Source organism: Lissotriton helveticus, chromosome 2_1 (assembly GCF_964261635.1).
Source record: "Lissotriton helveticus chromosome 2_1, aLisHel1.1, whole genome shotgun sequence".
Lineage (NCBI taxonomy): Eukaryota > Metazoa > Chordata > Amphibia > Caudata > Salamandridae > Lissotriton > Lissotriton helveticus.
The window spans coordinates 306,676,399-306,689,429 of NC_136059.1; the positions used below are offsets into that span (position 1 = coordinate 306,676,399).

The window sequence follows — 13,031 nt, forward strand, 5'->3', positions numbered from 1 at the left end:
TCTCTCCCTTAATTTTATTTCCTTTGTCCACTCCCCTACTCACATTCACGGGCACATCCTTGACCAGGTCTGGTCTCTTAACTGCTCCCTCTCCACGTTGGTTGTCGCCCCCTGCACTTGGTCTGACCACTTTATAATTTCGTTTTCCCTTAGTCTTTCATTGATTAAGACCCCCAGTCACACTAAAAACTCTTGGGCCCGCAACTGGGGTAAGGTCAACCTGTCCGATCTCTCGACCGCACTCCGGGCCTCTCTTCCCCCTCTATCGGGACTAGATTCTGCAGCCCAAGCAAAAGCCATTGACTTATGGCTTACGGAAGGAAGCGATCGTTTAGCTCCTCTTCGGCGTACCTCGATTAGGCGCCCTAAAGACGCCAATCGGTGGTTCAACTCCGAGCTGAAGGAACAGAAGCTTATGCTGCGAAGGGCTGAACGCAAATGGAGACTGGATTATTCCCCGAATACCAGGGCCCGCTACGTTCACCTCCTGGGGACCTATAAACAAAAAATTACGGAGGCCAAGAAAGCTTACTTCTCGGCGAAAATTCTAGCTGCCGTGAATCAACCTAAGGAGATCTTCGCCATTACCCAGGATTTGGCGTTCTCCGACCGGACCACACTCAAGCCCCCTCCCTCCCAGAAACTCTGCGATTCATTGAATCTCTATTTTGTTGATAAAATCACGACAATTAAATCTAACATTCCCCCCTCTTCTCCTTCTTTTGTCGATTCCCCCCCTCACTTGCCCCTAGCTACTTTTAATTCTCTTCCTCTTCTTTCTGAAGAACTCTTTTTGTCCCTCCTCCCTAAAATTAAGTCCGGCTCCCCATTCGATATATGCCCGGCTCACATCTTGCGGCAGATTTATACTGCCTGCCCGGCGCCCCCTCTGGGCTTCCTTAATGATTCACTGGCACGAGGGGTTGTCACACCACTGCTAAAAGCCGCTTCTATCGTCCCTATACTGAAGAAGCCGGGAGCCGACCCCTCCGTGATGGCTAACTATCGCCCCATTTCCCTTCTCCCTTTTCTGGCGAAGGTGCTGGAGCGGCACGTTACATCTGCACTCAGCTCCTTTGCCGAGGAGAATGGTAGGTTGGCTCCACGTCAGGCGGGATTTCGGCCTAGGCACTCGACAGAGTCAGTGGTGGTGTCAGTATCAGACACCCTCAGAGAGGGTATGGATGCCGGTAGATCTCAGGCGCTGGTCCTTCTTGATTTGTCCGCCGCTTTCGACACGGTGGATCACTCCATCTTGCTTTCCCGTGTCAGGGCGGCGGGCATAGGAGGATCAGCCTTCATCTGGCTCTCGTCCTTTCTGAGGGACCGGACCCAGGCGGTCCATCTTGGGGAGTTCTCATCTACCCCCTGCCAGGTCCAGTGCGGTGTTCCCCAGGGTTCTTCTCTCTCTCCTTTACTCTTTAATCTTTATATCGCTCCGCTTATCTTTGCTCTACAGCAACTGGAGGTCTCGGTATATAACTATGCCGATGACCTCCAGCTCATCTTCAATCTTTCTCCTACTCCTGACTCTATCTCAAATTTCCAATCCACTCTATCTTTCATCAGGGACTGGATGAACTTCAACCACCTGAAACTCAATCCCGATAAAACGGAGCTTGTGGTGACGGGTGGTTGCTCCAGTCCCTGGAACTCTCTTTTCTGGCCCCCTTCTTTTGGCTCTCCTCCCATCCCTGTTTCCTCTGTTAAGACTCTTGGTATTAAGTTAAACAATCAACTTACTATGCACTCCCAGATTGGCTCTGTGGTTTCTTCTTGCTTTCTTACTCTTCGCATTATTCGCTCTATCTCCCGCTTCTTTTCTTTCCCTGCACTTAAGCTCATTCTGTCCGCACTGGTCCTGTCCCGCCTGGACTACGGGAACATTCTGTACAATGGCATCCCTCAGTACAGCCTCCGGAAATTGCAATTAGTGCAAAACCAGGCTGCTCGCCTTGCCTTTGGTCTTCCTAAATTCCACCACACCTCTCCCCTCCTGAAGACCCTTCACTGGCTCCCGGTGCGGGAACGTGCCCTATTTAAACTAGGCTGCATGGCGTTCCAGGCCAGGACTGGCCTGGCCCCTCTATTCATATCTTCGGCCATCAAGGCCTATGTCCCTGGCAGAGACCTCCGTTCTTCGGCACAACTTCTTTTAGCTGTGCCCCGTTACCGGAAAAAGAAACTGGGTGGCACAAAATTTTCCACTCTTGCCCCCATGTTCTGGAACTCTCTCCCTTTTTATCTTAGGTCCCTCACTGATTACTCCGCCTTCCGCAAAGCCCTGAAGACTTTTTTATTTCCTCAAGCTTATCCCTAGTAATCTGACTATTCTTCCAGCTGCCGTCTTAGTTACTGTTCCCGCTCAGTTGATTGCCTTCTACTTTAGCGCCAAGAAACCGCCCAGGTGTATGTTGCGCTCAATAAATATTTTAAACTTAAACTTAAAAAAACGGTAATAAACTGTTATTCTCTACACTGGATGGCTCAAATAAGTAAGAGAACGGATTAGACAACACATGTGTTTGTGTTTTTACTTTGTGCTCTATTTGAATTTCTATTCCACACCCCCATCCAAATGTTGGGCCCTTGCAAATTTGTGATCTCATAAAGTGATTTTTGCAGCAAGTTGTGCCTGTTGTCCCTGAAACCTCTTGAAACAGGTACCACTGTTACCCTCTGGCACTCAATGCCCACGAGAGGTCGCCTGATAGCTATCGCTGAAACATGTCACTTTTAGAGACTGTGGCTGTTCAACTATGTGGACCCGTTCTGCACTTTTTGAGATTTACCCGCAATTCAGCTTTATTTATTGACTCCAACTTTAGTGACACTTTAGTGTTTTTTGTGTGTGCTTTTTACTGGCCGTTCCGGGAGTGCAAAGATTTCTGGGCTCGTCGTGATTCCTCACCTAAACTAGATACATTTTGTGGAATAACTACAGTGTTTCAACCTGGGCAAAATGGCCGTGCCTTTCCTTATGGCAGCGCCTAGATACTGTCACGGGTGATTAGCGGCGCTTTACAAATCCTGTCTAATTGATTGATTAATGACACGTCGGCAAGATGGGTCAGTAAGTTAAATGCTCGCCGGTTTTCCGGGAAGGCTCTCAGCCTTCCATCCTTCCATCCTTCTTAGGTCCTTAGATTATCATCATGTATTTGTTATCACTGTGGCACATGTTTGACGGAAGGAGATTCTGCAAATACCTAGTTTTGGATTTAGAAAGTGGTGGGCAACTTTGCGGCCCATGGCCCTTACTGTGAAATGAGCTTTCTGCAGGCATTCAAGCTATGCTTCCATTTGATCAATGCACAAAATGTAGTTTCTTTTTAGCAGTTAGCAGGTGTCGTATTTTCTTTTTATTCTCCTCTTTTTGATTTGTATTATTTACGTTCATTTGTCGTCTATATGTATCTGGTTCACATTGCGCCCCTCTCAAATAAAAAAATAGAAAAAACAACCCCCCCCCCCCAACTGTTTCTACAGCAACATTCAATTACGATTTAGTTGAGCGCTGCAAAACACTGAAAATGAGTTGTGCGCACAAAAGAAAGGTGAACTGTTTTCAATAAGTGTTATTGTGTGAGGTTTTTGTTTTCCCTTTGAGGAGAGCAGCTGTTACAAAATTCTTGGAGTATAAATAAATGTCTTGCAGAGTTATGGTGAAACGTTCCCCATTGTCTTTAATTTTTAACCTGGGGATTAGTTGAAGAACACAGGGTGGATTATTTCTGAAATGTGTTGTGGCTCAGTTACTGTTCTATGGATAGCTTCCACGCTGACCTTGGACCAAAGTGACCTTTCTCTAGGGGAGATAGAATGTAGTACTTTAATAATAGGAGGACGAGGTGTTCTTCAGTTCCAAGAGATGAACAGTCCGGCCCTTTATTTCTAACCGCTCTGCCTGTAATTTCTCCTGCTATACTACGTTGCTGTTGTTAGTTTACGTCCTAGTAAACTTCTATTTATATAAAATTAAAGAAACATTGGCATGCTAATAGGTCTGGCCATTAAGGGTTCTCGCTACAGACATTATTATAGACGATGCAAAATGGAGTGGGGTTTGGATCACCACCTTGCTCACAAATGGATGACTGCCTTGTCTGTCTGTCTCTGTTCCCTGCTCCTTATTGGATGGCTTTCTCCCTAATTTTGTTTGTCCCACCTCTGGGGAAAAACAAAAGCATGACAGTTGGATTTCTTAAGTAATCTCAGTCACTGGTAATTACCTGTTGTGCATTCCAGTTTATTGTATGTTTTGATCGCTATGGTACTCTAGACAGAAACCGCCAATATGTAAATGAGCCTTGTCCCAGCGTATCCAGAGCCGCTAGGCCATGTCCTCTCTAGACAGGACGAGCAGGAACCCCAGACTAGTTCTGGCCTATTCTGGTATGATCAGGGAGATATAGATTGCATTTTTAACACCGTGAGTATGCTGCTAATCTCAGCCACTGGTGAATACCTGGGGCAACACTTCAGTCCATCTGTTTTCCCCAACTATACCATGCCATAGACTGGCCATATGGAAATCAACCTTGATTATTCAGCAATTTGAACAGTCCACCCAACCCCCAGGTCAGGTCCCCAGTGGATGGGAGCACAAGCAACCCCGGGGTAGTTTCAACCGGTGGACTCTTCCTTATGTTTACATTGCCTTTGATTAACTTGAGTTTAGCCTTTCTCTGCTGACGTTATGGAACCCTTTTTTCTGTTTTTTTTCTATGCCACTTTGATTTAGCACTCCATGAGAGTGCATGTTTGGTCATTAAACATTAAAACATATAATCAAAAGAACAATATATGTGATTTCACGGGAAAGAGATTTGAAAATATGCCGTGTGAATGGAAGGTTGGACTGTATTGCGGAGAGCTCTATAGTTAAAAATCCTCAGCCGTACGTTCTTTGGAACTTGAATCATGGAGTTCAAAGAGTGATTTTATTATTAAGAATGAACCTGCTGCCTCTGAGGATTGTAACAGGTGCCTGGGAGGGTATCCCCAAAAACGAAAGACACTGTGATTTATGCAATGGCGGTATACAAGATCTTAACCACGTTTTGATTGTGTGCCCAGCACTTCTTTCAATACGCCGCAAATATCTAAGGCATGTTTTTTTTAAGTATAAAATCTCAACAGCAGAACAGGCCCGTAACTTTCTTCTGCTCCCACCATCTGAACTGATTTGTTTTAAAAAATTTCGCTTTTTTAAAGAATTTTTGAATGTATATTAAAATTTACCAGATGAGGGTGACCTTTATGCCTTTATAGTACTGTGTTCTCATGCATTAGCCCTTTGTTATGAACTTTAAGCACTTTAATCAGTTACTAAATATGAAAATCAATGCTTAACTTTATTGTGTACTAGCATTCCTGTAAGATAATTAACAATGTGCATTTCCTTAGAAACATAGCTCCTGGTTAATTATATGTGAGAAATGTCCTAGAATAGGGTTTTAATGCACCAGCTCTTTTGTATTGCATTAGCACTTTAATTGGCACTTTATAAATATACTTGCTGCTATTCCCATTCCATGATCACCTCCCTAAAAAAGTTTTTAATTATTTATGTAAATTGCTATGTGTATATTTGATGGTAATAGTATTTTTATCTTAACCAAGTGCCATCCAAAGGTAGATTATTTTAAAAAATCAGGGTGAGAGCAAAAAGTTTTACCAACCTGATAATGATCGACAGTGGCCGTAAATATATTTTACTAGAACGTTGTTGCCCACCGTAGTGATGATCTTAAAGAAGAAAGGAGAATTCCACCATTTGAGAATTATTCAATTACAGAAAATTGAACATGTAACTCTTTGTGGTTTAGAGACTGTCCTCTGTTGTCCTCCATAGTGCAGAGTCTATTGAAGATACGTGATTATGTACTCTTGGGTGTAACCATGAAAAATTTAAGTTGTATTTTTTCCTGTTTTTTATTATTGTGATTTGAATGAAATGCTGTTTTATCTGTATTTCATCTGGAATTCCCTGGAATTCCAAATCATAATAAATAATTGAATTGGTCATGCGTCTATTGTTTCTCTTTCTTCCCAACTCCCTCTTCTCTCTGTCTTTCCACCCCTCGCTGTTACAGTCTGAAATACTGAAAGTACAGGTTACAACACTTTCTATATATTCAAGAAGACTGTGGTGTTGTGAGTGGACTCAACATTGCCAGCGTCTTAAATGTATACAAAACATTATTTTCTAAATTTTCATGTGGAGAGGTGCCCAGCATGGGTTTGCCAAGTGTGTCACAATTTTAAAATCATCTGGCCTGACAAAGCCAAAAGTAGTGAACAGAGAGCCTTTCCAAAGGTAGACTGACTGGCTTTGCAAATGTTTGTTTAATACTGATAGCAAATCTATAATGTTGCTCACACACACACAAACTCTCTAGCGCTGAGTCGTCGAACCCCTTTTCAGTGAGTAGCATGCTACTTCGGAACCTAAAGAGGATTAGTGGTGAATTAGTGTAGGGGAATATGAAATTAATTTGAGTGATGGACATGTGTGAGTTTTATTTGCATTGAAAAAGGATGGTGGAAGGATAAAAGAGGGAAGGGTTTGCATTTATATAGCCCATCATACCCCTGATGATGCATCAAAGCACTTTTCAACGAGTAGCACACTACTCCGGAACCCTAATAGGATAAGTGGTGAATTATTATAGGGCAATATGAAATTAATTTGAGCAGTGGACATGTCAGTCTGTTAGCTGGATTGAGAAGGACAGCGGAGGGATAGAAGAGGGAGGGTGTAGAAAGTGTTTATTTGGAGATCATAGCAGCAGGAGGCGGTTTGGGGAGGGGGAAAAGCCAGAGGGAAGTGTTCAGAAGTCTTATTTTTGAGATCTGAATAGTAAAAGTGTTTTGAGATGATGCAAGGAGGGGTAAAGGAGGGAAGAGTCTAGAATGATGTCCTTGACTAGTCTTAACACTGACGTCGGGAACTAAAAGTGTAAAGGGAAAGGATAGAAACATGTGCCATTGACACCTCATCTCTGACTGTGCAGGCGGTCAAGCTCTGCCTGAATTCCTGCTTTGAGAGATCATCACAAAAAGCTGTCTGTTGTCTATTTGTAGTGGAGTGTGAAAGTGAGCAGACTGACATGATTTATTATGTCACAGACGGGGAACGTGCCAATAAATGAATTCTAGCACTTGTCCAATGGAACACCATGGAGAGGATGTGGCGTAACATCAAGAGCTGCCAAATTTGAAACTGGAGAACCAGGTTTGAGTCTCCGCATCGGGTCAACATCCTGTGATTCTCGGCAAATCACTTAATCTCCCTTGCCTACCAAAAAGTGACTGTGTCCTTGTAAAGTCTAATTGGTGCTCATATGAAGCGCTTCATTACCTTCAGGTGGAGTTTGCACTATATAAAACTGTAAATAGAAATGTTGAAAGATATTTTATGCATGCTTAAGGGCACCGGTATGTGATGCATAGCCAATTAAAAGGCAAAAATATACAGTACTTGCAAAATAAAGTATTAGCATTGGATACAAGAAACTATATTTTTCTTTTAATGTATGAGGAGATATCAGCTAGTCAATATTTAACTGGTGCATTAGACTATTGACATGTGTTCCTGTTGTAGGGAGCATGGCTGGCATTTCTGACAACCGACTGGACATAGTCGTGCAACCTCAACCTCAAAAGCTGACTGTGGGGGAGACGCTGGTTCTCGAATGTGCGGCGACTGGGAAACCCCTTCCTCGGTACCAGTGGTACAGAAATGGGTGCTTGTTGAAGGATGGAAACACCAAGCTCTATAAGGTAGGGTGTTGTACAACGTACCTTTTCAAACTAGACTACATCTCAGGAGCATAATTAAGTTTGCAAAGTATAAGCCCAGTCCAAATGGGCAATAAATAGACCGCACCAGTGATACTCGAACCAAAACATGGGGTTTTATGGCTGATAATTGTCTTTGAAATGAAGGTAAGCTACTAAAGGATTTGGTTCCTGGGGTATTGTAGTAGAGTCTAGGCCGGGGTTAAATTTTATTATTTTAAAAAATATATTTTTATTGAAAACAATACAGGGCAATTAGCAATTAAGGGGTACAGACATTGGGTGCAAAAATCGAGCATTAAATCTGTGCGACAATATAGCTCTCTGTACAACAGCAGCAAAATACATATCTCCATTGGTACAACTTTCGGATCCGCCCAGCCCAATCATCATTACTCAGATTCACTTCTCGCTTCCAGTGTCGGTGGTTCACACAAATACCCTCTGTATTTATTCCAAGCACCCCACATTTTCTCCCATTTCCGGGGGCAACCACGGTGCAGATAAACTACCCTTTCTGCCATCATTGCTGCGTCCAGGTCCATACACCAATCCTTAAGTGTTGGTATGACCTCTGACCCCCAACATCTAGCTATATTGCGTTTGGCATACATTATACTCAGCGTCGCCCAGTCCTGAGCGGGGTGGGTTAGATCATTTGGTTCCCACAGGTTCAGGAGACCGCATTTGGGCTCCGGGCTAACTGTCAACTTGACCACCTGAGATATTATTCTCATAATTTTAATCCAGTACCCTGCGATCCTGGGGCATTGCCATATAGTGTGATAGAATGTTCCCACCTCTCCGCAACAGCTAAGGCAAAAGTGATGTGCTACCCATCCTATAATGTGAAGTGTGGTCCTCGTGTAATATACACAATGCAATATTTGTAACTGTGCAAAACCAAAGGAAATGATGGACGGAGCGTTGACAATCCAAGCACTCACCCCCAGTCAACTGATCTGGGTTTAATCCATCACCATTCTTTAGCCCACTCTGCCACCCCCTTGCTCACATTGCCACTGGATTCAAGCAAGCCCGGCTGAAGACTGCTGCAATGCCAGAAACCGGTCCTGGGAAGCTTGTTTCCGGTCCAGGGAAGGCATGGCTTGGCAGTTCGGGCTGGACTGTTCCCATGAGGCACAGGGTCAGACTGATTTGCATATGGCCATGTCTGAACTGGGGTGGCAGATTGGGCTAAAGAATGGTGATGGATTAAACCCAGATCAGTTGACTGGGGGTGAGTGCTTGTATTGTCAACGCTCCATCCATCATTTCCTTTGATATTTTTAACTGTACCAGCCGCAGCCTAGAGGGTATCGCCACTTCCCGCGGGGAAGACAATGCTGTCTGCCAGTCCGCCTCATCTAAGTCCCCCACATCAGCAGACCACTTGAGCTTCAATTTCAGTGTAGGGTCCGGAGTGTTGTTGACTAATTTACGGTAAGTAAATGATGTCGCCTTCTGGGTCATATGTTCAGTAAGTAATCTGTCCTCTAGAGCAGTGGACTCGGGTATCTCCGTGCCCGGTGGTAGGACCTATTCCAGGGCATGTTTGATCTGTAGATATCGAAATTTCTCGGTTGGTGCTAAGTCGTATTGGGTCTGTAGCTGTTCAAAAGTCACAACCGCACCCGTCTTCCATAAGTCTCCCACTGTGCAAATGCCTATTAGGTCCCAAGCCCCAAATCCTCTGCTATTGCAAAGTTTACCCAGTTTCTGCGCCGTCCACAGGGGGGTCAATTGAGTAATAATATCTTTGCGTTTCAGACGAGTCTGTGCCATGTACCAAATACTGACTGTGTGTGCCGTTGGACCCAAAAGTGAGGAGGAGCATCTCTTATCATACAATGCGGACAGAACCCCCGCTTCGCCCAGTTCATATCTGTCTGCCTGGAACGCCGGTTCCGTTTGAGGTTCGTGTAACCACTGGTTAATTATTTTCAATTGGGCTGCCAATATAATAATATAGCTGAATATCTGGGAGGGCTATACCTCCGTCATACCAGCCTCGAATTAGCTTATCTTTAGAAACACGCGCTGGTTTATTGCCCCAAAGGAGGCCTGAGACCATCGCTGCAAAATTTTTGAAATATTTTGACGGGACCTGGAATGGGGCATTTTCCAGCACATAAAGAAATCGGGGAAGTGTCATCATTTTAAATAGGGCTGCCTTGCCCAGGAGGGTCAGGGGCAGGCTATGCCAATGAAGCACATCACGCCTAAATCTCTCGAGTAGGATGTATACGTTTTTAGAGAAGTAGGCATCAGATCCAGGTGTCACCCAGATACCCAGATATTTGAGAGAGTCTTCCCTAACCGCAAGTGGACAATCCGCCGGGAGTAATGGGGCCGGAATCCTTAAGGATGAATAATTCTGACTTGGACCAATTGATGGTGTAACCTGATGCCCGGCCGAAGATTTCACAAATATTTAAGAGCGTCAATATGGAGCGTCTTGGGGAAGTCAGGTACAATAGCACGTCATCCGCATAAAGGGAGATGCGGTCTTCCCAGGTTGCTGTCCAGTGAAGGCCCTGAATCGTAGAGACACATCGGATCCAGGCCGCCAATGGCTCCAGAGCCAACGCAAACAGCAACGGAGACAAGGGGCAGCCCTGGTGCGTACCCTGCCCCAACGGAAAGTCTCTAGAGATGTGACCATTCGCCACCACATGCGCAAGTGGGCGCTAATATAACAATTTCACCCATGCTATGAACTTGGGGCCGAAGCCCAGGTGCCTGAGAACCGTGAACAGGTAGGGCGCTCCACCATGTCAAAGGCCATGCGGGCGTCAAGCGAGTGGATAACAGCAGGTTCTTGGAGACATGGCATACGCGCCATTACCGCATGCACCCGTCTGAGATTAAGTGCGGTATTTCTTCCAGGCATAAACCTGGACTGATCCGGATGTATCAAGTTTTTGAGGTGCGGGGTTAGGCGGGTGGCAAGAAATTTCGCTAGGATCTTGACTTCAGCATTAAGTAGGGATATTGGGCGGTAGGAGGCATACTCATCCGGGGGTTTACCTGGTTTTGGCACTGCAATAATGGTGACCAGTCGCTGATCCCGGGGCAGTGCTCCCTCCTCTGGGCTAGTTGTATACATCTGTAATAGATGTGGGGCAGTTAGGTCAGATGTGCGTTTATAGAACTCTATTGGGATTCCATTGGGTCGCACTGCTTGTCCCGGCTGAAGGGCATGGATGGCCGTCCGCAATTCGTCAACTGTAATATCAGCCTCTAGTGTTAAAGCCGCTTCTTCAGATAAGGAAGGCATCCTGATATCTTTGATGTATGTTTGTGCCTCTTCTTTTGACATGCTGGAGTTGGAGGTATATGCCTGTTCCAAATAGCCCGCCAAGGCCTCTACTATACGTTCTAGGGAGGTCACTACTTCTCCTGCGTGAGTACTGAGTTGTGCTATCGTGTTCCGTGCCCTTTCGTTCTTATCTAGCCAGGAGCTTGCCCGCTTTATCCCCCACCTCGTATATTGTATGTTGTGTGGATTGTAGCCACATTTTAACCTGGTTACACTGATATTCGTTGAGTGCACTCTGCTTAAGGCGAAGATTTTGAGCTGTGTTTATGGTGGGTCCCTCCTCATGTCAGGCTTGTGACTCAGCTAGACCTGCCTCTAGTGCCTCTGATTCACCCCTCATCTGACGTTTATAGCCTGTAATTGAGGCGATTGCCTGCCCTCTCACCACTGTTTTAAATGCTTCCCACAATACACAAGGGGATCGTACTGAGGACACGTTTTCTAAAAAATACTGTTTTGTGACTTTAGCAATGTCCTTGCGGATCGTGGGAACCTGGAAATAGCCTGGGAAGATGGGGAAAATACGCTTCCTCGCCTTAGTAGGCATTGTGTAGGCCAGGGAGACCGGGGAGTGGTCTGAAATCCAACGTGCATGAATCTCAACATCAGCTAAATGGGCCAAACTACCAGCTGTGAGGAAAAAATAGTCTATACGGGAGAGACTATTATGTGCCCCTGACTGGAAAGTGTAGTGCCGTACATTGGGGTTTCTATATCTTAAAGCATCCAAAAGTCCTAAAGCATCCATGAACCCCCTCAACCGGGACCCACCCCCTCCACTCATCCTACTTGGGTAGTGGTCCTTAGTGTCATCAATGACTGAGTTAAAGTCGCCTCCCAAAATCAATTCACCCTCGGGTAATTTCAAAAGAAATGTACTGAGCGCCGGAAAGGCCAGAGCCTGGAGGGCTGGGGGAATGTACACTGACACTACATTAAAAGGCTTCCCCTCCCACTGACATGTTATCGCTGCAAAACGTCCCTGATCATCTGTCCAGGTCTGATATATTATCAGTGGGAACTGCTTGCGTATCACAATACCCACCCCCCGGGAGCCCGAAGAGACCTCCTAGTGCACTACCAGTTTGTAACCCCAGCGATGCATAGCCTTACACACTGAACCCAGCAGGTGCGTTTTCTGTAATAATGCCATTGCTGGTGCTCTGCGCCGTAAATACTGTAACAGCAATCCCCTTTTAATTTTATCCCCCAGTCCATGTACATTCCAAGTAAGCAGCGCCAGGGGAGGCACCAAAGACCTCGGGGGTTTATTAATATCCGCCCTGGAGCTGAGCAATTCTGTGCCTGCCGCCAGGAATAGTGTAGTAGTATCAAGCGACTCTTATGTCATGTGGCCCTAAAAAGATGATATGCATAAACCACATTAGACCTTGCCCTGGACATGAAAACAACAAAACAAAAACAATCCAAGAAACCCACCTTGCCCTACCCACCCACCACCCTGCCTCCCTGCTTGACGGATTTAAAACTACCCGCCTCCCCAACAAAGCAGAGCGCTTAAAACCCGTCCCCAGTACTTCTACGAAGGGGGGAAGAGAAAACAGCCCCTGCTCCACTTCGGGCCGTTACATCAAAAACTTTAACAACCCAAAGCCCTCCATTAGAGTCTGCAACGAGGATTAATGAAGAGAAGTCACATACTAAGTGTCCCACAAATATCGCAGAGGATCAGTCTCCTTGCTTAGAACACAAAGTACCTGTAAGTAGCTGAAATTGGCTCCTACAACAGCCTCACTATCCTCCATTACCCAAGACCCCACACCGTTGAGGATGTAGTCCTGAGGAAGCAAGGGTCTGGCAGCCCGCCGTGACCACCGACCCAGTCAGGGGTGGAACTTCCATCATCTGCAAAAGAAGAATATTCACTCTTGCTCCATTTTGT

The 13,031-nt window shown here is 45.4% G+C and overlaps 1 protein-coding gene across 2 annotated transcripts in view; it reads left to right on the forward strand.

Moving 5' to 3' along the window:
* MALT1 (MALT1 paracaspase) overlaps positions 1 to 13,031 on the forward strand; it is a 716,169-nt gene that overhangs the window by 364,898 nt on the left and 338,240 nt on the right. For both annotated transcript variants that reach the window (XM_078674893.1, XM_078674892.1), the window contains exon 5: positions 7,610 to 7,788. In XM_078674893.1, coding sequence (XP_078531019.1) covers positions 7,610 to 7,788 — 179 coding nt within the window. The remainder of the gene's footprint in view (positions 1 to 7,609; positions 7,789 to 13,031) is intronic.